Genomic DNA, 26,348 nt, shown 5'->3' with positions numbered 1-26,348 from the left:
AGGATTTTGGAATTAAAAGTAAAAACGAAGAAAGAGTAAGATTTTGATGATGATACAATTTTGATATGTGGAGGTTGTAATAATGTAATAAAAGATATATATTTTTATATATATAATTTAATAAATAATTATTTAAGAAAAAATTTAATTAAATTAGGTTATAATTTGATTTTTTTTAGGTTATTTAATTAGTTATAGGAAATTTACAAATTTTACTATTTATTAGTATGCGTCAACTTCACTGATGCAAAACTAATATTAGATTAATAGGATATTAGTATCGACTTGGTCGACGTAACATTAATATTATATCTTGTTTTGGCCATTTTTTCCTTACGCGTTTCATTTTCCCATTCCAACCCTAGAGCGTTGCGGCTCTCCTCCACTGCGTGCTCTACCATCATTTTCCACCTCCGCAATGTGTCGCCTCCTCCTGGTCCACCACAACTTGTGTCGTCTTTCACGATCTTCTCAAACTAGGCTCTTCCTTCTCCTACGCGGACGTCTCGGGTCTTCCTCCTCTGTGTTCGTGACGACTTCTCTTCTGTTTCACGGTGGTCTGGGCTCCTTCGCTTCTTCCTCCTACCATCATTGTGTCTAGTGGTTGTTGTCTCCAATGGGGTTCTTCCCCAAATCATTTGTGTCGTACTCCTCCTCCCATCTTATCCTCACAAGTGTGCACCAACCAGTGAATGATTTTGCTTCTTCCCACAGTTTGTGCTCTGTTCGTTCATTTTTTCTTTTCATTTTCTTAATTTGAACACAATATTCCAGTTACTAGGATTGAGTTTTGGGATTGAAAGATTGAACTTAAACATGTATCTTGGTGGAGCTGAATTCCATATTTGAACTTTGTAGAAGGTGAGTTTAATCTATTTATTTGGTATTTTCATTTTGTTGTTGACTTTTGAAATTTATGGTGGGAGTGGTCAAAGCATTATCTCTAATTGTTTATTTTAGTAGGATTTAGAATGAATATCTATGACTAACTGGTTCAGTTATCCATTTAGTTGTTTTTACATTTGTCACTACCTTTTAATGTGTTCGCCAGTTGTTAGGGTTGACTCCCTTTTGGTGCCATTGGGCATGTTTTTATATGGGCCTAGTTATCTATTTTGGGCTTTAAATTAAGTAGGTCCAAAAAGACATGTTTAAGTGCTCGGGTCCGGTACATAGCCTCCCACCCTCGAACCGAGAAGGACGAGGCGAAGAGGCTTACCTATGCCAGTTTTGAAAAGACATTTGGTTTTGAGGGTGGTTGGTTCAAAAATTTTGAAGTGTCACCTGATGGGACGGTTTCGTCCCACTAATTATAGTACGTACATGTGTTATGCCATCAACGGTTGAGAAACACTGTCGTTTTAACTTTCCCTTTGAAAAGATTAAAAACTTGTTTCTTCCTCATTTTACTTGTTACGCTTGCATAGAATTATCAAAGAAAAGAAAACTTTCTCTTGCCTTCAGAGTGCCACCTTGCTCCACTGCAAACCATCAAAAATCAGGTATGTTTCATCATACATATCTCCTTTTGGGCAATGGCTTTGATTTCGTTTGGACAATACTCTTCATTATGATTCAATTGGTTTGTTATATATATATATATATATATATTTATTTTTATTTTTTTTTCTAAACTATGCTTCGTACTTTATTGTTGTGTATGTTTTAGTTGCTTTTAAAGATGGATTATGCCTCTACTTACCCTTAGGCCAAAAGAGAACTTCTAAACGAAACCTCTATTTATACCACTCGTTTAAAGATTAGAGAGTTAAGGGAGTTGGGGGGTTTAAGTAAAAAAGACGAAAACTTAGTGAAGGTAGTAGTATGTAGAGAGGACGGACCGGTGTGTTGTGATGAGACATCAGACCCTGATGGGCCTTTTTGTTTCTTTTATACCACCTTTTTCACCAAAGTCATGTTGTGTCATCCTCTCTCAGCTTTTTAAAAAGAGTTGTTGACCGAGCTTAACACGGCTACTGCCCAGCTGCATCCGAACAGCTGGGCATTAATCCGAGATTTTGTTATTTTGTGCACCCATCTCGGAATCTTGTCGACTGTGGAAGTATTCTTTTATTTTATTTTTTAGTTTAAACACTCTGGTGTACAACTTTGGGCTTCTTTAAATGGTGTTCCTAGAAGAGGTCTACTCACTCTCTTCCAATCGTCTTACAAAAACTTTAAAGGCCGATTTATAAAAGTTCGTGCCTCGGTCAGTGACCCATCTTTGTTAGATGGTTTTCCCTTGTATTAGTCGCCCAACCCTTGCTTCTAGTGTGTTCGACGTCTCGAAAACTTGTCCCAAGGGAGCGGCGTATTTGCGAATTCCTGGAGAGCCTCAAATTTTTTTTTTGACACATAGATGCTTTTGACAAGAGAATACCTATTGGGTTCTCTCAAAGCTTACATTGGTATACACCCTTTCTAGCTTAAGCTTTTCAAAGATGTTTAGATTTTTAAGCCTTTTTGTTTGTTTTGTGGAGAACATGCTTTCCTCGATCAACAAGACCGAGTTGGCCGAACGTGCGAGGCGGATGAGGGCGACCAAGGTTAATTTAGTAACGAATGAGAGTGCCCCAACTGGCGTCGTTCACGTTCATTCCAAGCAGAATGAACGTACTACTTCTGCGTTAGTTTTTAAGAGAAGGAGATCGGAACTACCAATTCCTTCAGAACACTCATACTCGAATGGCCGAGCTACTACCCAAAATGCTCTGACAATCCAAGAATGTGAAGTTGTTGGAAGCTCGAAAGGAAAGAGATGTGGGATCCGAGTTTTGACATCTCAGCCCATAATAGATTATGCTTCTTACTAGAAGATGATGTAGCAAGGCTAAAGATTTGTGATGAAGACCGACTCCGCCACGACGTTGAAAGTTTGCTCGGCCAAGCTATTGCGCTAGTGTCTTTGTCTAACATCGGGGTGGAAGAGCATAAGAGAACTAAAGGCAAGAAAACTCAACAGATTGCCCAACTTCAAAAGGAGAATGAGCACCTTCAAGCTGAGACCGTAGAGGTCAATCGCTTACGCTTGGAGTTGGTTACCAAGACTCAGGAAGGGCATGTTCTGACCAGAGAGAAAACCGATTTAGCTAATAAGGTTAATATGTTGGAGAAGAAAATGGGAGACCGGGAATAGGAGATGGCTCGTAAAGAAGCCGAACTCTAGAAGATGATTGACACACTAAAAGATTATGTGACCCAGTCATATGTCGTCGGCCGTCGGCTTTGAGGCCGCCATGGAATAAACAACCATTGTTCACCCCTTGGTGGCTTTTTCTGAGTTGAGCCCATGCAAAGTGGTGGTTGATGGGAAACTTATTGGGGAGTCTTAATTATTCTTACCAATTCCCAAATCTATGAACAATGTTTGACCCTTATATGTATATTTGACATTTCAATTCGGTCAATGTTTATTGTTCAACATTTTTGTATATTTTTAAACTTATAACCTCCTTAGTTATGCCTTTTCATGTGTCAATGATTTTTCCTGGTGTACTACTAGAGCGCCCAGACAAAATAAGACAATAGGGATGTCTTTTAGCATTGAGTTTCCATTCTATGGTCAACCGAGTTGTTTGGTGTCTTCGAGTTGATTCGTCTTTCGTTGTTTTTCAATTTGATATGCAGATAGTGATGTTGCATAGTTGGTCCGACCTTAGGGTTCGTTCAAACCAATATGTGTAAACAATTTCGTCAAGTAAGTCTGACCCTCAGGGTTCGGCTAGAACGATGTGTTGAGAATAACGTTATCAAGGTATTCGAACTCAGGGTTCAACTAAAATAATAGTAGAAGACGACATCACCAAGTTAGTCTGATTTTAGGGTTCAGCTAAACGATGTGTAGAGAATAATGTTACCCGATTAGTCTGACCTTAGGGTTCGACTAAAACGATATGTAGAAGACAAGATCACTGAGTTAGTCCGACCTTAAGGTTCGGCTAAACGAGGTAAGAGGCTAACTGTGGATCTTTTGCTTGCTATTCACCGGATACATGCCCTGTTATGAGCATTGAATCGTTCTTTGCTAGAAAATAGTGAGCTCCCAATTCCTTTGCCAACAACATTCCCGCTATTAGGGCCTCGTAATCAGCCTTGTTATTGTTTGCTTTAAATGCGAATTTGAGGGAATTCTCGATTAGGATGCCATTCGATCGTTCTAGGATGATGCCGACTCTGCTCCCTTGCAAATTGGAGGACCCATCGACAGAGAGGATCCATAGGAAGTCGTTGGAATCACCTTTAGGGCCTCGTATTCAGCCTTGTTATTGGTTTTCTGGAATCAAACATAAAACAGTTTTTTATTGGTTGAACAAAATTTTCAATTGATTGATTCTTCATAACTTTTCACTCTACCTTCAATACTTGTGAAAATATTTCATAAACAATTCATCTCCCCTCTTGTTTAGCTCTCTAATTCTAACACTTTAGTGTTGCTTAGCTCAAAACTGCATTAGCGTACATTCTAAGGTATTTTGTACACAAGTGGCCCCTCTCTAAGCCATATATCCTCCCAGAACTTTATCCTATTTTTAGATTCTACTCTCCAAGCCACACTTTCCTCAAACTAGCTCTTTTCTTCTCCAGCTCTAGATAGATCATGTAGGTATCTCCATCATCATGACTTCCCCTTTGTACTCTTTGTATAATTCAATTTCCTCCATGACCCATACTTTGACTCTACGATATTTTTAAATAATCCCTTGCTTTCTATTCCTAATCTCCATTTCCATTTTTCTACTAAGGCTACATTAAACAACATCCTCTAGGTGTTGGTTTTTTTGTGTTTTGATAGAGACACGTGTCTCTCTTGATTTCTTGCATACGGGTTGGAGCATCCCTTAAATGCTCCAATTAATATATTTATTCTTTTCTGATAAAAAAAACTTGATGTCTTTAATCTCCAATCCTTCCTTATCCATAGATTTACATATGTATGCCCATTTAACCCAGTTATCTTTTGTCCTAACATCCCCAACCCTATTAAATTTTCCTTTGTATTTTCTTGATCACTTCACAAATACAAGATGGTGTCGTAAAGAGAACATGTATTATATGGGTAGGGTTATAAAGATAGATTTCACGAGACACACTTGATGTACAAAGGACAAGACCCTACCTTTCCATCTTGTTAATTTGTTCTTGCTTTTATTCTAGATGGATTGCCAGTATTGTTGTTTCCTTGGATTCCCCAACACTCATACCTAAATAGTTAAACAATTAGTGGCATTAACAACAATTCAAAAAAATTTAGAACCTCTTCAGTTCATCCTCCCCAATGTTAAACCTTCAATCATTTTTTTACAAAAGTTAACTATAATATTGAATGAAAGCTCAAAGCATCTAAGCATCTAAGTATGCTTTTAGCTACAAATATATTTTGAATTTTTAGTTTGCATAAAAACAATGTATCATTTGAAAACTAAAACATATTAACCTTTATATCTATGTTCCCCACCATAACTCATTCTAACATATATTTTTTAATTTCTTGTCTCACAACTCTAGCTAGATCTTTTGCCACTATCAGAAATAAGAAAAGGGCCAACAAGCCACTTTGTTGGTTTAAAATCCTAGGTTTGATTAACATTAACCAAAATAGATAGTGGATGACTCCATATATCATCTATTTCCTTTAGTGCAAAAACCTAGCCTCCAACATATAATAGAAAAACTCACATTTAACCAAATCATAGGTTTTTTCATCGTCCACTTTAACTAATAAACATTTCTTTCTTTTGCATCTCACCTCCTATACAAGCTTATTGAGAACTAAAACACTATCTAATAGTCCTCTACCTTTAATGAATGTAGATTTTGTAATATAAATTATGTTAGATTTCAATGTAGTTGTATAATACTTTGACTATTATCTTATATATATAGTCCACTATCTATATTTATTCCTTTAATCTTATTCCTGATTTTTCTTCGATTAATGGTTGAATGGAAATATCTAGTATTAGAATCACCTTTTTCTAATCATTTGACCCTTGATTTTTGCTTCATTAACACTTCTTGCCTATAATTCACCACTCTAAGTTCATTCCATAAATTAACTACATTCCTTTATTTATTTCTTCTTTGTTGATTCCTCAATAATTTACCTACAATATATTTACTTAAACATATATGAACAACTAATTTAATTATTTTTTTTATTTCATTAATTAACATATTTGAATAGTTATAAATTAGTCATTTTTTTGTCAATAAAGAATAATGAATTAAAATTAGAGCATTTAAGGGATGTTCCAACCTTATTACAAAAATTGTTGGGTTATATGTCATTATAGCCCATATATCACCCTATAGGCATTAGTCCCACAAAAGTGACACGTTACTGCACTAATAAGATATTGTATAGCTTTAAACCTCCCAACAACTTTCTAATCTCTCCCTCTATTTCTATTATAGATTAAATACAACTATATAAAGACAATATAAGTGAGGCGGGTATTATTTATCTTATAACATAGTTGAACTAGTTCAGAGTTGTGTTGGCACAACTTTTGTCAAAATACTGGCCCTCACGAAAAAGATGTTAGATTACCAATAAAGAGTGGTGTTGCTTTTATAGTTTCCACCGTGATAAATTTCAGGAGCATGGATGATAGGGATGTTTGCATGTTTCTCTACTTAAGCTTCCTCCCTTGATTTAACAATTACATTTGGTCTTGCTCGTCACCATCTAGTTTTCTTTAACACAAATTCCTTCATTGTACTCTTCTTACTGTATATAAATTTAGCTTTCCTTGTTTTCATTTAGCTATATTTATTTCAGAATCCTTTTTCCATAGTACTTGCATAGAGAGCACTTCCACCACTACAAGAAAAACGTTGATTAGCTACCAAGGATTTGCGTTGGCCAAAAGATGGACGCAAATAGCGTCGGCCAAACCCACAATAAGTGGACACAAAAGAAGTAGCGTGGGTCAAGCCCACTCTAAACTGATGTTAATAAAAAAATTGATAAAAATAACACGTGTCGGCTTGTGCGACATAAGAAATTAAATCTTTTAATATTTGTGTATAGTTAGCATCGACTTTATCATTGGCTTGGCTGACACAAAATTGATCTGATATTAGCGTCGGCTTGGCCAACGCAAAATTGATATTATATCCCGCACTTGCCATTTCCCCCTTGTGCATTTCATTTTCCCCAAATTCCCAACCCTGGCACCGCGGTTCTCCTCTGTGTACTTTGTCATCCACCACTGCCTTCGCAAGTTGCCTCATCTTGTTCTGTCGGAACCTGCGTTGTCCTACATGATTATCTCGGATTGAGCTTCTTCTTCATCTCAGTTCTTCCTCCTTCGTGTTTGCAATGGCTTATCTTCTCCTCCACGGTGGTCTTTGCTTCTCCTCCTCTTCCTCTCACCATTGTGTCTGATGGTTTTTGGCTCAAGTGAAGCTGAATTCTATATGTGAACTTGGTTGAAGGTGAGTTTATTGGATTTATTTGGTCTTTTTGTTTTCTTGTTGGATTTTGAAATTTATGTTCGATTGGTAGCTTATTTGAACAAACATGAACTTATTAAATAACTCTTTGTTCAAATTTAATTTGCAATTACAATTTTATGCTTAATTTGAATTAAGTTCTCATTTAAAATTGATATTTGAATTGATATCTTAATGATTTAGGAATCAAGTTGAGAATTTTTTAGCTTTCTATTCATGCTAGATTTTTTCCCTATATGCTTATTTATGTGTTGGCGTAGCCGATGCAAAAGCTCATGCCATTGTGTCCCATTTTAAAGTCAACACAAACACATTTTTCTTTCATGATTTAGCATCCGTTAGGTAGTCGACGCATAGCCAACATTTATGCGTCATTTTTCGTCTCTTAGCATCTGTTAATGGCTAACGTTAATTTACATTTTGTTGTAGTGTACCTTCGTGCAACATATGTCAAAATTCAAAGGTTCATACAGAGAATAAGATAGTTATCAACCTTTAGCAATACACTCCCTAAATGAATAACGCTAGTACCAACCAAATCACTCTCATCTCAATTTTGAACCATTTTAGTTAGAATACTGTATTTTAATACACCAGAGGCTACATAAAATAATATTACAGTGCTTTTAAACATTGCATTATGCTAAGGCACAAATCTGAATATGAAAAAGGTACTGCCTTCATGTTTATGTTTAATTTATGATGAATCATTTTGTTGTGCGCATTATATTTCCTTTGCATCCATTTTCCTTGCCTAAATATGACCGAATTCCAATGATTCCATATGCCCCATAAAATTGCTATCCATAGACTCTTTCAAATTATGTTTTGTTTTTCATTTTGGTTCATTGGGTAAAAGTGTTGAAAATCATTCTTAAGCTTATTATGTTTCATTGAGCTAACCCCATCCACCTATGACATTTGTCCCATATTATTTTGCAGGTTGGGATCAAGTTGGAGGTTGTCTCATATTTTTCCTTACATGATGCACATAAACATATTATCCAGCTGCATCCCTCTTTGCACTAAATTAACCCTTGCTGGAATCTTGTCCAAAATCACTCTCCACCCAAAGCGAAGCGCACTAGGGAGAACCTTCCAGCTCCATAAGAACTTAAATAAACAATTACTTTTACCAAGGAAATTGCATAGCAACATGTCATAAGTAGACCTCACTGAATATATATGTACCGACCCGTCCTCGGGCGTTAGACCAAAGTCAAACACTTGGTAGGACCCATCAGGGGCGCCATGAGGTGAGAAAGGGAGTCGACCAGGCCTCGAGCGTTGACCAACCTCGGGTGTTGACCGACCTCAGGCGTTGGCTGGGTTCGGACCAAGAAGTGTTTGTTGTTGAACCAAGTGGTGTTCAAGCTTTGAAGAATCCAAATCCTTTGAAGGATGTTGAAGCCTCTGCTGTGCTTGGTGTTGCTGTGCTGGTTTAGCTTAGTTCTGGGGTAGTTTATATGTTATAATCCACCCTTTGATTAAATCTAAAGCATTAGCAATCTCAATCTTTGTGAAAGTAAAATGTTTTCAAACTAAGTTAAAACAACCGATTGTTTTGTCAAAACAACCGATTGTTTGTACTTAGGTGTTTTGAGAAAAAGATTGAAAATTGTTTTTAAAATGGTTGAACTGTTAAGTACCAAAACAACCGATTGATTCGAGGAAACAACCGATTGTTTGTTTTGGGACCATAACAGAAAAACTGTTTTCTGTTTGACTGAGCTTTAAATGTTTTAACTGCATACGCTCTAGTCATTAAATGCTTTGACCAATCTTTTAAAGCAATTCAAGAGTTTGTTAAGATTTGATAACAAACTACATCTTTGAATATATTCAAAAAAACATATTTGACAATTGATCTTTGACAAGTTTTTGCTAAGAGTTTTTGAGTTTTTCAAAGAGCTAAGATTGCTAAGAGTGTGTGATTGATCAAAGTTGTGGAATAGGATTATGCTTGTATTGATTTCAGATTATCTTCTGTAACAAGTGTAATCCTTGTATTCTCTGTAAAGACAAGTTTCGTTTCTGTGTTTGCTAAGATTGGTTGTGTGTCCTTGAGGGGATCAAGATCAACAATCTTGGTGTAGATGTGTTGACCAAGGAGAGTGTGTTTCTTGAGGTGTTCAAGGTCATTCTCGTGGTTGTTGTGTAAGTGATCAAGGTGTGGTTGCTTAGTGGATTTCCTCAGGGTTTCTGAGAAGACTGGATGTAGCTTTGGATTTGGAGTGAACCAGTATAAACAACTGTATACAATCTCTCTATCTCTAACTCTTTAAATTCAGTTTTATTTGTTGTTTGCTGGTATAAACAACCGATTGTTTTTGTGAAACAACCGATTGTTTTTTCTGGTACTGCAGCTTTTGCTTGTTGTTTTGGCGAACTGAATTTCTGAATCAATTGTTTCCTGAGATAAATTCATTCTTGTTTTAAAAGTTTGCGAAAATTCTCTTTAAACAATTCACCCCCCTCTAGTTTAAAGCCATCCATTCTAACAATTGGCATCAAGAGCTTGGTTCTTGAAAGTTATTCAAGTTGATCAAAAATCTTTTTTCTATGGCTGGAAAACTATCTTTTGAGGCAGGTGCTTCAATCTACAAACCACCTTTATTCTGTGGATTGAATTATAAGTTTTGGGAAGCAAGAATGAAAATCTTTATTGAATCTATTGATCAAAGAATTTGGGATTCAATTGAGAATGGTCCTTACATTCCAAAGTTCAAAAAGGATAATTCTTTCATTGCAAAACCTTTGTCCAAATGGACAAATGATGAATGTAAGATGACCCAACTTGATTGGTCTGCCCAAAACATTATAGCTTTTGCACTAGATACTAATGAATTTTTCAGGATATCAAAGTGCAAAACTGCCAAGGATATGTGGGAGACTCTCAAGGCTGCTCATGAACCAAAGGAAGCAATGACAAAGAGTCAAGCAAGAAGGAAAAGAAGGCAAAATAAGAAAAGCCTCAATCTTTGCTTCATGGCCAGAAGGGAGGATGACTCAAGTAGTGTAAGTTCATCAAACTCCTCAAACTCTGAAAATTATGGTCAATTGCTTCAAGCCTTTCGAGAAACACATGAAGAAGCCAACCGATTGGCTCTCTTGAACAATCGGTTAAAAGAAAAGAACAGCTGGCTTGAAAACAGAGTAAAGGCACTGGAAGAGGATTTAGAAAATTCAAAAACAGATTTTGAAAATCTGGAAATCATTTACAAAAACTCCTCTTGCAAGTGTGATACTCTAGTTTGTGAAAATTGTGAAAATCTTGAAAAGAATGTCCACTATCTTGTTAAAACAGTGGATAAGCTTTCTAAAGGCCAATCCAACTTTGAGAGAGTTCTAGCATCTCAAAACTGTGTTTTTGGAAAATCTGGATTGGGTTTTAATCCACAAAACAAACAAGATAGATTTTCAAAATCTTTTTCGAAAATTCCAGAAAAACAATCGATTGGACCATCGAAAGAACCGATTGTTACATGCTTCTATTGCATGAAAAGAGGTTATTCTGTGAGGTTCTATAAAATCAGAAAACATGTTGTTCCTAAAGGACTTATGAAGTGGATTCCTGAGGGAAATAAAGCTTTAATTGATAAGTATAAACCAGATGGATCCATATTCATAAGGGGACCAAATCTTTGTACTTGAAAATTTCTTTTGTAGGAAATCTTGGAGGAGAGCAAGCAACTATGGTACTTGGATAGTGGATGCTCCAAGCATATGACAGGGGACAAATCAAAGTTCTTGAGTATCTCCTTCAAGCAAGAGAGACATGTCACTTATGGAGACAACAACAAAGGAAGAATTCTCGGGAGAGGATCCATAGGAGATGAGAACATCTTGGTAATCCATGATGTACTTTTTGTTGAAGGCCTAAAGCATAATATGCTGAGCATTAGCCAACTATGTGACAAGGGGTATCAAGTGATGTTCAAGACAAACACATGTGAAATCTGTCTACCCAACACCAAAGAGGTAATGTTGGTAGGTAAGAGAGTTAATAATGTGTATCTTCTAGATATCTCTTCACCATGTTCAATTGGATGTCTTCTATCCAAGCAAGATGAATCTTGGCTTTGGCTTAGAAGAATTGTTCATATTCACATGAATCATTTGAACAAGCTAATTTCAGAGGATCTTGTGATTGGGCTGCCAAAACTCAAGTTTGAGAGGGATCACATTTGTGAAGCATGCCAAAAAGGGAAACAAGTTGATGGAGATCAAGCTCAAGTGGACATGGAGGCCAATCAACAAGATCAAGAAGAGGTAGAGGCACAAATAGAAGACGCCCATGGAGGTCAAAGCCCACCTCAAAGGGTTACAAGAAGCATGTTCAAAGCTTTAGGAGCTAGGGGACAATTATTTTCTCTTTTTGTAATTTCTTTGGTTGAAGGTGCTTAGAGGGAAACATTAGAAACCTCTATTGTTATAGCATCTTTTAGGCTTTAGTTAGGAGCTTTAGGAGGGGGGGTGCGTTAGTAGATAGGTGTAGGAGTAGAATAGGAGGTGCCAAAGTGAAGGAAGAGGTCACACCTTCCTCATGCATTGTTTTTGGCGTCGATTCTAGAAGCTCTTTAGGAGGGAGTTTTTGAATTTGTGTAGCTTGCATTTCAGCACCTTAGGCTATAAATAGAGGTGCTCCCTTTGTATTTTTCAGATTGGAATTTAGAGTAAAGAAACTATACTCAAATTTTGAGTGAGCATTGGAGAGCTTTTGAGCCTTCTTCTCTAGTCTTATCTTGATGGATCCATGGTGTCCTCAAGTGGCGGCAGCACACTAATCTTGGAGCAGCCATCCTCCAAGTGGCGTGATCAATCACCTACTCTTCCATCTCCATAAGTGTTCTTTTCTCTAGCTTTGTTTCTTCTTCATTTTCATGTCTAGCGTAATTGTTCTTGCCTTTTTTGGTTCGGCTATTTCCATTTTCCAGCAAGTTATTCTTCCTTTTGTTTGATTTGGTTCGGTGTGTTTAATTTCCAACACTTATAATTCAGTTTGCTTATCTTTTGTTCCATTCTCTTCGGTTCAATTTGATCATAATTGGAACTTCCATATGAGTTTTCGATTTGGTGCTAGTTTTGGTGAGTTCTTGACTTAGAACATTGATCCAATTCTAAGAAAAGTGCCTAACTATTGTCCAATTCAAGTTAATTCCTAAAAAGATCAAGAATCTTTCTCTTCTATGCTATTGGAATCACATCACAAGTGAAAAGTTCTTTCAAAATTAAAAATGTTGTTTCATCTTTGAGACCTCTTGAACTTCTTCACATGGGTCTCTTTGGACCCTCAAGAACTATGAGTCTTGGTGGAAATTATTATGCTCTTGTTATTGTTGATGACTTTTCTAGGTACACTTGGACTCTTTTCTTGGAATCAAAGAGTGATGCCTTTGCTGCATTCAAAAAGCTAGCAAGAAGACTACAAAACACAAAGAACAACAACATAGGTTCTATAAGGAGTGATCAGGGAGGAGAATTTCAGAATGAAAAGTTTAGCAAATTCTGTGAGAAGTTGGGAATTATGCACAATTTCTCTGCTCCAAGAACACCACAGCAAAATGGAGTGGTAGAAAGGAAGAACATGTCTCTTGAAGAGCTTGCAAGGACAATGCTTAGTGAATCATCACTTCCTAAGTATTTTTGGGCAGATGCAGTGAGCACCTCTTGTTATGTGATGAATAGGGTGCTTATAAGGCCCATTTTGAAGAAAACTCCATATGAACTCTTCAATGGAAGGAAGCCTAACATCAGTCACCTCAAAGTCTTTGGCTGCAGCTGTTTCGTTCTCAACAATGGAAAAGAAAACTTGGGAAAGTTTGATGAGAAAACAGACCGTGGTATCTTCATTGGTTATTCACTCACAAGTCATGCATATAGAGTATACAACAAGAGGTTGATGACTGTAGAAGAATCAGTTCACGTTGTCTTTGATGAGGTAGATCGCAGAGTCAATCAAATCCCAAAGACCAGTGCTGAAGAAGATGAACAGAGCATCAGTTTGGAGAAGCTGGAAATCTGTGCAGAAAAACAACTGGTTGATTCGCAGAACCAACCGATTGAAATTCTGCAACTGAGTGAAAGGAGTGGAGGATTCCTAGAGATCTGTCAGTGGATAACATCATAGGGCAGATAAAGGAAGGTGTCTCCACACGTAGCTCCATCTCAAACTTCTGCAGGCACACAACTTTTGTCTCTCAAATTGAACCAAAGTCAATAGAGGAAGCTCTCAAGGATGAGAAGTGGGTTGAAGCTATGCATGAAAGCAATCTCAATCTTTGTGAAAGTAAAATGTTTTCAAACTAAGTTAAAACAACCGATTGTTTTGTCGAAACAACCGATTGTTTGTACTTAGGTGTTTTGAGAAAAAGATTGAAAACTGTTTTTAAAATGGTTGAATTGTTAAGTACCAAAACAACCGATTGATTCGAGGAAACAACCGATTGTTTGTTTTGGGACCATAACAGAAAAACTGTTTTCTGTTTGACTGAGCTTTAAATGTTTTAACTGCTTACGCTCCAGTCATTAAATGCTTTGGCCAATCTTTTAATGCAATTTAAGAGTTTGTTAAGATTTGATAACAAACTACATCTTTGAATATATTCAAAAAAACATATTTGACAATTGATCTTTGACAAGCTTTTGCTAAGAGTTTTTGAGTTTTTCAAAGAGCTAAGATTGCTAAGAGTGTGTGATTGATCAAAGTTGTGGAATAGGATTATGCTTGTATTGATTTCAGATTATCTTATGTAACAAGTGTAATCCTTGTATTCTCTGTAAAGACAAGTTTCGTTTCTGTGTTTGCTAAGATTGGTTGTGTGTCCTTGAGGGGATCAAGATTGAAAGTGCGTTTCTTGAGGTGTTCAAGGTCATTCTCGTGGTTGTTGTGTAAGTGATCAAGGTGTGGTTGCTTAGTGGATTTCCTCAGGGTTTCTGAGAAGACTGGATGTAGCTCTGGATTTGGAGTGAACCAGTATAAACAACTGTGTACAATCTCTCTATCTCTAACTCTTTAAATTCAGTTTTATTTGTTGTTTGCTGGTATAAACAACCGATTGTTTTTGTGAAACAACCGATAGTTTTTTCTGAATCAATTGTTTCCTGAGATAAATTCATTCTTGTTTTAAAAGTTTGCGAAAATTCTCTTTAAACAATTCACCCCCCCTCTAGTTTAAAGCCATCCATTCTAACACTTGCATCTGAGTGGTGCCACCTCCCGATACCCACGGGTAGGAACGACCGTGGAGGAGGTGACAGTAGGAGGCGGCACAGTAGGGGCGTGGAGGCCTCTGGCCTCGGTACCCCAAAAAGTAATACTAGAAGAGAAAGGTGGTTTCTAAGCCACACCCCCAGTACTAGTAGGTAGAGGTCCACCTCACGGCGTATCCGAGCATGAGGCGTGGGGACGCGACAGTACGCGCCATCGTTAGAGAACCACTGAGACAGAGACGACCCATGAGATGGCCACGTCCCAGGGGGTAATTTGCATGCATGGCACGTGAGGAGGGCAGAAACACTCTCAGGGCGAGTGACTAGAGGCTTGGGCGCATGAGTTGGCACCCACGTTGTCACCCCCCGCAGAGGATGCACTTTGAGAAGGGAGACTTACACACTGGGATTTCCCTAAGTTGGGTTACAGTGTCGTAAGGCCACCCATACAGAGTTACGCTTAAGTCAGAAGAAGACACGTGGCAGAAGCACCGGAAAGGTAAACAAACTAAAGGATGGTAACATTACCTTTTTTGACACTTTACACACAAGTGATCTAAGAACACGAGAGAGAATTCAGTTACGATTCAGTTACGCGCTTCCCTGAGCATTGTGTCTTTGGTGTTCTGTTACGGAGGTGCAACGGTGTTTTCTGCCATTACTGACTTGAGCGTCAGAGTGCAAACGGCCGCAAGAGCGCCCATTTGTCTCTCTGTTTCAGGTATTAGCGACGGCGAAGGGTGAAGATAGGAACGAAGACAAAGGAGTCCTTGATACGCAGCTCGTAGCTACGCACGAAGACAATCTAGTCAACCGGCAGGAACAATATACGTTCCTCATCCTCTTTCTAGACCCATGCATCCCTAGTATCATTTTTTAGATTTTGTCATAAAAAGTAAATGAGAATGATTTTTACAATGGAGAAGGAAGAGATTTTTAATGAGAAAGGGCACAAGGGTAATAATTGATGAATGAAATAAATAATGTGCATATGTATATAGACAACCAGGACAGATGGACATGGTTAGGAGAAAAGAATTGAATTTACTCAGTAAAATCAACATATGCCATATTGCAAAATAGCACAAGAATGAAAATATCACTAATCTGAAAGCCTTTTTGATGGAATACCATCCAAAGCCACCATACACACTAAACAAGGGACTAAAGCACTATCTGGATAAATAAAGAAGAATACAATTGTAATAGAAAATTTATTTTGTAGATATACTTTTGAAAAGGCATGTTGGTTAAACTAGCTTACCTAGGATTAGGTAGCTTGAGGAACAAGCTACCTCTTTTTCTTATAAATACCTTGCTTAAACATTTTGTACTTAGATTTGATATAATTGTGAATGAAGTTTTCTAAATAAAGAAATCATTCTCTCTCAAATCTCTTCTTGTTTGCAAGCCTAGAAGGCCTAATAAACTCTTGGAAGGTTGGTCTCACCAACTTCCTCTTCACGCATACACCATTGCCAACACTTGTTCATTTTCAAGGTTTCCTTCACACTTCAATCATGTCTTCCGCTGCCTCTCATTCCTCACTTCCACAAATATGAACCATGATTCAAATCACTTTTGATTTGTCAAAGCATTACCTATTTTTCAAACCCTTGTGTGGAAGGTTATAAAGGGAAACTTCCCACAACGTTGAATTTTGTAAGGAGAGTGATTAATTTAAGTATATTATGTCCTCTTTTCCAAAAATATGATGAAATTGTTCATAATTTATTTTTTACTCTTCAATTAGCATCTACAAAATGGAACATATGTTGTAGTTGGATAGGAGTTTAATTTGTCCAACACAATAAGTCTTTGACTCATTTCCAACAATTTCATCTTCTATAGTTAAGTCAAAAGAAAAATTTGGTGTGGATGGAATTGTTTATTACATTGATTTGGACTATATGGGATCATAGGAATAGGATAGTTTTTAAAGATGTTGAAGAAGTATTACACATGGCACAACTGAAAGTCTGGACCTGGATGAAAAATAAAAAAACCTAACATTACCTTTTACATGTTGGTTCTGTAGGGAATGGATGGTCATGTAAAGGAGCAAAACATTAAGAGAACTAGTAACAAGGAAGTACCTCAAACTTGAACAAATTATGGACTGATAGTCTGGAATGGGGTCCAAAGTACCAGAGGGGATAATAATTACAAAGTTTATTGCAATAGTTTCCAAAGGAAGATGCATTAAATCTATTCTTCAATGCATCTACAACAATTTCATATACAAATGCAAACTTAAGACTTCAATATCTAAATTGGTGGTATTCAAATAATAAATTCATATTGATTATAATTTCAGCATACCATGAATTAATCTACTATTTATAAAATTTAATGGAACTAGTTGTATTTTTCCAAGTATTTTGTGTATAAAGGTAGATGTCATACAATAAGAGTCTACCATTTTTTTTAATGATACAACGTTGATGTTTACGTTGATATGGTACCTATTTTGTAAATGGATTGAAACACCTCTTTGTACTTTTTATTAATTTAATTATTTTGTTGATAAAACAAAAGTTTTCTTAAGTTGCTCTTCTTGAATAGATTCTCACATTAACCTTTCCCTTCTCTAAGAGAAGTTCCAAAATCAACTAGCATCCACCATTTACCGATTTCCTCTATAGTTTTGTCCTTAGTATTTGATAGAACATACAATCTAGGAAACATAATTGCTAAAGGAGTTCCACTAACCCATAGTCTTCCCAAAACTTGATTTTATCACCAGGCCCTACTCTCCATTCTATGTTGTTATCAAACCAATTCTCTCACTGTACTAAATGACATGCTTTACAAACATCTCTCAATCACCACCCATCCTTAACTCTATTGTTCATGTTTAAATTTCTCCATGAATCGTACCTAGAGTCTAGAACCTCCTTCCAAAAAGTCCTTGATTTTGTACCCGGCCCATCACTTCCATTTGGTCAACAGTGTCAAATTGAACCTTTCAATATCTATTATCCCCAATCCAACTTCTTCTTTTGATTTACATAATTTTACCCATTTAGTCTATGCAATCTCTCTATCCTTGGATTCCCACCCCACAAGAATTTTTTTTTTATTTTTGTTATCTCTTTATATTGTTTTTTGAAGCTTTCAAAATAATATAAATAAAATAATAGCGAAGCTGAAATGAGTGACTTTATTAAACACGATTTCTTTCTATAGATGATTTTTTTTTGTTTGAAGTTCAATATTGTTATTCTCTTGATGAGAGAGACATTCATTCATTAAAATTTGAGAACTAAATCCATAAACCATGTGACTTTAAACCACTACTGACCGATTAAAGTACATTAGCATGTATGTCTTTAATTATGCAAGTACTATCAGGGGTATTATTTTTTTAAAAGAAGTACTATCTAGGGTTTATTACAATTTGTGATACTTTAAAAGCAACCTCTTCAATTAATGTTTCTTGTGCAACATCTCTTGTTAGATTAAAAGGAAGTGGAGAATAAAAATGTGAAATCGAATTTCAACGAAAAATATTCTTCTTGTGTCATACATTACCTTGCAAGTCTTATAAAATGTTAAATCACCCACACTTAAAAAAACAATAAAACAAAAACAATAGATGATTAAGAAAAAAAAAATCAAGCATGAATAAAAAAATATGTAGTTCATAACATATATGCATCACAAATTGCAGCTATTGTTGTGCATTAATTTAAAGACACCATAAAACAAGTGCAGTATTCAAAACCGCGTTTGTATATATCTCATAATTTACGTAAAAGCTAGCCAGTTGGCAGTACCATGAAATTTTAAAAAGTTTGTTTTTTTATAATTATCTTTTTGCATTTAAAAAAACAAGTACCACGTAACTCAACTAATCTTTTTACTGGCACGGTTTCTCAAAGATTCATTCCAAAATCCATGTGCCCTTTTTACAAAACAAAAGAACAAAAACGGTATTAGCACAACTTTGACTTGTGAATCTTTATCAGTGGCCACAATATTATATATACACCCAAGCTTGTTGAGTTTCTATGACACACCAGGAACACTAACAATTAACACAGAAAATGAAGTACTTCACCACCATTCTTATCTTGTTCTTTGTCTTTCCCTTTGCTTTTGGTGACCTGAGAGTTGGGTTCTATGGGTCTAGCTGCCCCAGAGCAGAGGAAATTGTTAGACAAGTTGTTCAAAGGAGATTCAACCGTGATCGATCCATTACTGCAGCCTTGCTTCGCATGCACTTCCATGATTGCTTTGTCAGAGTAAGACCAAACTAAACTACTCACACCACTTTCCTTTTTACTTTCTAAACTTTACTTCAATCATCATACTTTATCTTTTACCACATACACCACTTTCGGTTCATTTCAAAGAAAAGAAAATCATCTATTTTCTATCATTAATTCGTATTTATGTTTCATCATAATATATGTAACTCATCTAATTTTTATTGAACAAATAGCCTCTTTTTTAATTTCTGAAAATTTAGACATGTCTTAATATTATTCCAACAAAAACTTCAATTTAGTAGTTTAATGGGTAAAAAGTATAAAAAGAAAAAACAAAAGTACAATAATTACGTTTATGCCAGTATCATTCACATGTAAGATTTAAGAATCGGTTTAATAAAGTTTAAGCGTCAATTTATCACTAAGTTGTCCAATGTAAATACACATTTTTTTATTTCCTTTTTTATTTAAAATACATGATTTTATAAAAGGTTGCAAAGATCTCCATCTTCTCTTTTAGATTTTTTAAATTGCTGTTGATGTTGATTGATAATGTCTAAATCATCGGTTTTTTATCAAGTGTAAAGTAGTGTATATGTAGAAAGATTTTAAAGTCTAAAACATACGAGTAAATCAATACTTGATACGAGTTTTATGCATGTAATAAATATTGTTTAATATATACTTTTTATCTTAATTTGTGTATCAATTTATAAGATCATAATCTATTTTGACATTAGATTAAATCGAAATTGAAATAAATTATGGGATTAACATTTAAATTTATGCAATAAAATTAAGTTAATAATTTTGTGTAGATCTTTAATCACATTTTCAAAAGATAGAGTCAACAAAATTTTGACCGAGAGCCTTGGAACCATAGCGTACACAGTTGATGAAGTTAATTTTTATAATTTGAGTGATTGAATTCCATTTGCAATGTGTGTTTCAGGGGTGTGACGCGTCCATATTAATAGACTCAAGCAAGGGCAACCAATCTGAGAAAGCCGCAGGAGCAAACGGCACCGTTCGGGGGTTCGAGCTAATAGACGAAATAAAAAAAGCGTTGGAAACAGCGTGCCCTTCAACGGTTTCATGCGCGGATATAATAACCCTGGCCACACGTGATTCCGTGGCCATGGCAGGTGGGCCCCGATACGACGTCCCAACGGGAAGACGTGACAGCGTCGTGTCGAGAGCTTCTGACGTGGCGCTGCCAGGGCCACGTTCCTCTGTGTCGGTGGTGCAGCAAACCTTCGCCGCAAACGGCATGTCATTGGATGAAATGGTCACGCTCTTGGGAGCGCACACCGTCGGTTTGGCGCACTGTAGTTTCTTTCGCGACAGGCTCAAGGACCCCAACATGGACCCTGGTTTGCAGGCCAAGTTGGGCCGGATTTGCAGGCCCAAAAATGGAGATCCAACAACTTTTCTGGACCAAAACACGTCGATGGTTTTTGACAATGAATTCTACAATCAAATTGTTTTGAAGAAGGGTGTGCTTTTTATTGATCAACAATTGGCTTTGGACCCTTTGTCGAGTAGCTTGGTGTCAGCTTTTGCTGGGAACAGTGCGGCTTTTCAAAGGAGTTTCATTGATGCTATTGTGAAGATGGGGAAAATTAGGGTTTTGGTGGGAACTGATGGACAGATTAGGAAAAATTGTAGGGTTTTTAACTGATGGACAATTTGTGCCTGTGTTTCTGATTAATTGTGTTTCAATGGTTTGGTTGATGGTAATGTGCACCCATTTCACTACAATAAAATGCATTCTTGTAACTTCTACTTCATTTTGGTAAAGGAATACATGTTTCATTTTTGCACTTCATAACATGTTTGAATTAATAAGATTGATTACCATTCCTAACATTAATTTTGTTTTCCAAATATTTAATTTAAGTGTATTTGCACCTTCAAGTTAATACTATTAATTAAACTAGAACAACACTCTATGTTAGTACATCTAAACATTTTCTAGAGTATATAATTATTTTATTTACCAAATACAAATTTAAGTAGATTACAATCCTTTTATCTTTTTATTTCATAATAATGTTATAGTTTTGTAAAGAATTCATATATTTTTTAATAAACATTTACTTTTGAGTTAACTAGAAATATCACTACAAGAAAATAACACTTTAGTTACCGAATTTAGTGACTGAAAATAAGTAGTTGCAATTTGCAATCAAAATAGCCACCGAATACCTGTAGTGTCAAATCTGCGATCGAAATAGCGACCAACTGAATTATTAATGATGTTAGTTAGTTTTGCGACTGAATCAGCGATTGAACATGAGTGACAAAATCACCGGTCACTAAAGTGGTGGCTGTTTTGAATAAATTGTGAAAAATATATCTGCGACCGAATTAGCCACCGATTATGTTTATTTTTTCACCACCAATTTTAATTCAGTCGCTAATTATTATTGCTTATTTTATGCCACCGAGTTAGTCACCAAATATGTTTATTGTTTAGCCACCGATTTTTCTTTGGTCGCTAAATATAATTGTTTATTTTTGTTACCGAATCAGCCACCAAATTTGTTTAGTTTTTAGCCACCGATTTGCTTGTGGTCGCTAAATATAAGTGTTTATTTTTTCCACCAAATACATTTAGTTTTTAGCCATCGAATTTGTTTTGGTCGCTAAATATAATTATTTATTTTACTACTACTACTACTAATAATAATATTATTAGTAATAATAATAATAATAATTTATTTTTATTTTAAAAAACTATACAATGGGTCAATGACAAGACTTGCGACCTTGCAGTATGTTTAAAATTTAAGTTATAATTTAATTTTTACTATATGTTTTCTGCGCAATAATCAATTTGACTTCATTTTCAAAAGAAATATAAGAAACGTCGAGAAGAAGCCCAACAATAGCAAATGCTTGAAAGCGCATCTTCGCAAAAGTCTCATGTTGCCTCTATTGATGACAATGAAATATACATCGATGTTGTTGGAAGTGGGAATAAAAAAGGGAATGTCTACGGTCTTGGTGTATTGAGCAAAAGGTTTAATAGTTCAACAAGTGCTTACTCTGCTACAAGTCAAGCTCTAGTAGTCTATCAAATAGAAGAAATGTGTGAGATTATTCAAAAGCTAAATGATGAACTTATGACAAAACGTGTCAAGGAGCGGACACTTGAAGAAAAGATGAGTTATTGACGAAAACTCATGAAGAGCAAAGTGAACGCATGCACAAACAAGATGAGCAGATGCAACTCATCCTACAACACATTCAAATTAATAATCCTGCATCAGGCTCTTCAGATCCTACTACCAGTGGACATCATGAAGGAGACCACATTAGGGATGACAGTTCAGAAGAATATTAGTTTATGTTGAATTATATCATAGATTTGACTCTTTTAACTAGTTTTCAACAGTTTTAGTTGTGTAGTATGATTTACCTTTAATTTGAGTACAACTTCTTCTTAAACTATGTATTTGAAGTTCATTCCAATTTAGCTTGATTGAACTTTGAGTATCTATAAGCAGGTTTGAAGGTAATGCTCTTTGACATACAAATATTTCAACGAAAAAGTTCAATTAAAAAAAATCAATATATAACCTAAAAAGTAGATAAACAAGAAAATAAGGCTAACTACACTATTTATGTTATTGTATGAATGTTGTGTGTTGTTCTTTTATTTGTTGGAAGTCATTATAAGACAATTGAGCTTGAATACTAAAGACCTGAAACAGTTAACTCATGTTATTATTCAATAGTCATAAAAGTAATTATGGACTTTAGTAAATGTTGGTGTGTTACCTTTGTCAAAGATTCACTAATACTAACTCAAATGATGTCTCTCATCTTATACATGATGTAGTAGTCACATCCGAACAAATTAGTTTGTCTACTATATTGAAATGAGAAACAAGTGACAAAAAATATTTCTATGCAACTTTTAAATAAAATAATTATTGTGTATTAAAATTTGTCTAACCTAAGGGTATATGAATTGCAATGACATTTTTCTGCCCATTCAAGTTAATTTTTGTATCAACCACAACTCTAATTACAGTGAGGACATATGTTAGTGGGAATATAGTTATACTTGTTCAATTCAATATGAATTTTTTTAAAATTACACTACTACAAACACATATTTTACATTGGTTATTAGTGAGCAACAGTGCAAACAAAGAACAGTGAAAGTGGAATGTGTTTTGATAAAAAAAAAACCCTATTACTCTGGTTATTAATAGCAACCGATGTAAAATTTACAACAAAAATAATTATTTAAAACTTTTATTTAAAAATCACGTTTTTACATCAATTATGATGTTATTTGTCTTATTACATCATTTCCAATTTAATTGATGTAGTATATTTTTCAACATTTACAAAGTTGTCACCATGTTTCTTTTTTTTTTTAAATAAGGAATAAATGAATAAATAAGATGGAGCACTTGGGGTGCTCCAACTCTTTTACAAGAATGTCATCTAAAAACTGAGATAGATTCTCAGTAATACAAAGTGTTTCCTAGTATCTATAGTGTTCACCCTTTTTACCTCTATTTTGCATCCCCTATACTTTACATTCCATATAGATAAACGAAAAATTTGCTAGAATTATGTAATGTTTCAAAAGCACAAAGCATATGACCTCTTGTTCCAAAGTGATATTGATGGAAGACCATCATGTTGGGTATGAAGTCAAGACCAATTGGGTTGGGCTAACTAGACACCATGTTTAGTGAGTGGGCTTAATCACTGTACACAGTTGAAGTGTAGGTGAACATTGTTTTGTGGCTTCAAGTGGGAGATTGTTGGGTATGAAGCCAGGACCAATTGGGTTGGGCTGACTAGACACCATGTTTAGTGAGTGGGCTTAATCATTATGTCCTTTTTATAATCTCTATTTAAAGAGATCATTGTACTTGTAAATGAAAACCTAATAGTTGCCTGTGTGGATGTAGGTTGCAGTTGGCAATCGAACCACGTTAAATCTTGTGTCATTTATTTTTCTGCAGTTGATTCGTGATTGTGTGTGTTGCTTCTGCGTGCGTTTTTCCCATCAAATGGTATCAGAGCTAGATTCATTTACACACTAGAGATCCAATCAGTAGAAATTAATCGACGTGACGTGAAAATTGCGGCTGTAGCGGTGTCCCAAAACTAGGGTTTCGTAAAGGCGGTTGCGACATCTCAAAGCTAGGGTTTCGCATGGACAACATCGACATCTCAAAGCTAGGGTTTCGCAGGGACGACATCGACATCTCAAAGCTAGGGTTTCACAGGGGCGGCAATGGCGTCCCAAAAGCTAGGGTTTCGCAAGGGTTGCAACGATGTCCCAAAGTTAGGGTTTCGTAGGGGTTACATTAGTGTCCCAAAGCTAGGGTTTCACGGCGGCCCAGGATTCGCGAAAGCCCAGACCTGCGACTTGCGGCAGGTGTGTGCAGTAGGTGCTACGGCGTGCAGTGGTGTGGGTCGCGACAGGAGTAGTGGCACCTTGCGACGCTGTGCAGTAGGGTCATGTCCAAGCAATGCGGCAGAGTGTACCAGTAAGGCGGCGGAGTGCGCCAGTAAGACGGCGGATCGTGTTTCACGGCGAACAGGTGCATGTGCTTGCGGTGAGGGAGATAACATGGAGGTGCAGTGCGATGGCAGTGACGGAAGACACAGGGTGGCGCGTGCATTTTTCTGTTGGTGCAGCAGTGACGATGCGGTGCTAAGCGCGGAGTGTGGCTGTTTTTCGCTGCGGCACAAAGTTAAGATTGTTCAGTTACTGAGCACATTAATAAAATGAATTCGATCTTAGCCAGACTTATGTCAGTGGGTATTAAGGTCGATGATGAAGTTCAAACTTTACTACTACTATTGTCTTTGTCTGACAGTTGGTCCGGAACAGTTACAACAGTTACCAGTTCAGCGAGATCTGATAGATTTACTTTTGAGAAGATTCGTGATCTCATTCTTGGCGAGGATGTCCGAAGAAGGAGTTTTGGGGAATTATCTAGTGAATCGCTATATGTCATCAGAGGTAAGAAAAATATCAGAGATAATGGGAGCAAGAACAAAAGAAGGAGTCAGTCAAAGACTCGGGATTGCTCAAGTGTAACATGTTGGAACTGCAAGGTGGTGGGGCATTTTAGGAATCAATGCCCAAATGATAAATAAGTCAACATTGTAGAAGACTTCACGGATGAGGACCTTTTAGTATGTTGCGCGGATAACAGTGTGGATTCTTGGGTCATGGATTTTGAAGCATTGTAGAATCTAGTTATTGGAGACTTTGGAAAGGTAAAACTAGCGAACAACAGAATTCTTGATGTTACGGGCATGGGTGACATAGTGTTGAAGACACCAGTTGGTTTTTGGACTTTGAAGGATGTCAGAGTTGTTCCAAGCTTGACAAAAAGTTTGATTTCTGTTAGGCAGTTGGACGAACAGGGACATGAAGTGAAGTTCGGAAATCAACAGTGGAAGGTCGTCAAGGAAAATCTTGTCATGGCCCGCGGAAGAAAGAAAGATTCGTTGTATATGGTCGGATTACCGTCTAAGGGAGTGACCATCCCAGTTCAGAAGATAAACAAAGTCCGGTTCACAGAATCTCGTGGACAGAAGAGGGTTGTCTTTTCAAGAGAGAAACCTACAGTCACATGCAAGATTCAGGATGAACAAAGCATGGAAAGGTTCAGGTAGACCAGTCAGAGGTACTTATGGCAATGGGAGCACGGGTCGTGCTTCAGCTGAGGTTCCTAGACGAAAGTGGGTTAGGAGAACCAGTATTCCAACTGTTGAAACATCTCCAGAAAATTTCTTGTTGAGTATGGAGTATGTTTGTTCTCAGGCTATTCCAGGATCTGGCTATTCCTGTAAGTGGGAGCCAGTAGGAACAGAGAACTGATCAATGACTGACGTGTTGAAACTCAGGGGAGTTTTAACGAAGTCTTCAAAATGATTAAGAAGGTTGGTGGCAACTAGAGGTGGAACATTAAGTTCCGTCGATAGATTACAAAAGTACATGTACACAGTTGAAGCACAGGTGAACATTGTTTTGTGACTTCAAGTGGGAGATTGTTAGGTATGAAGTCAAGATCAATTGGGTAGGGCTGACTAGACACCATGTTTAGTGAGTGGGCTTAATCATTGTACACAGTTGAAACGCATGTGAACATTGTTCTGTGGCTTCAAGTGGGAGATTGTTGGGTATGAAGTCAGGACCAATTGGGTTGGGCTGACTAGACACCATGTTTAATGAGTGGGCTTAATCAATGTGTCCCTTTTATAATATCTATTTAAAGAGATCATTGTACTTGTAATTGGTGTACAGCAGGATAGAATGAAAACCTAATAGTTGCCCGTGTGGATGTAGGTTGCAGTTGGCGACCGAACCACGTTAAATCTTATGTCGTTTATTTTTCTGCAGTTGATTCGTGATTGTTTGTTGCTTTCGCGTGCGTTTTTTCCCATCACATCCATTCTTATCCGGCCATCATA

The 26,348-nt window shown here is 36.5% G+C and overlaps 2 protein-coding genes across 4 annotated transcripts; both read left to right on the top strand.

The window, feature by feature from the left end:
• The first annotated feature begins 319 nt into the window (after window positions 1–319).
• LOC137813807 (uncharacterized) lies at window positions 320–14,477 on the top strand. 3 transcript variants are annotated; one of them, XM_068616240.1, is made up of 3 exons: window positions 320–861; window positions 8,401–10,476; window positions 11,128–14,477. In XM_068616240.1, exons 2-3 carry the CDS (start codon window positions 10,021–10,023, stop codon window positions 11,863–11,865), a joined length of 1,194 nt encoding a protein of 397 aa, XP_068472341.1. In that variant the 5' UTR covers window positions 320–861; window positions 8,401–10,020; the 3' UTR covers window positions 11,866–14,477. The 3 variants fall into 3 exon arrangements, with proteins under 3 accessions (XP_068472341.1, XP_068472340.1, XP_068472339.1); XM_068616239.1 differs by having other exon boundaries at window positions 320–1,502; XM_068616238.1 differs by having other exon boundaries at window positions 320–7,440.
• Window positions 14,478–18,664: 4,187 nt separating this feature from the next.
• On the top strand, window positions 18,665–20,707 carry LOC137813806 (peroxidase 44-like). Its single transcript, XM_068616237.1, has 2 exons — window positions 18,665–18,917; window positions 19,837–20,707. The coding sequence occupies exons 1-2, from the start codon at window positions 18,720–18,722 to the stop codon at window positions 20,563–20,565; spliced, it is 927 nt and encodes a 308-aa protein (XP_068472338.1). The 5' UTR covers window positions 18,665–18,719; the 3' UTR covers window positions 20,566–20,707.
• Window positions 20,708–26,348: the final 5,641 nt, after the last annotated feature.

Source organism: Phaseolus vulgaris, chromosome 1 (assembly GCF_000499845.2).
Source record: "Phaseolus vulgaris cultivar G19833 chromosome 1, P. vulgaris v2.0, whole genome shotgun sequence".
In the NCBI taxonomy this organism is placed as follows: Eukaryota; Viridiplantae; Streptophyta; class Magnoliopsida; order Fabales; family Fabaceae; genus Phaseolus; species Phaseolus vulgaris.
This window is presented reverse-complemented; position numbering and strand designations above follow the sequence as displayed.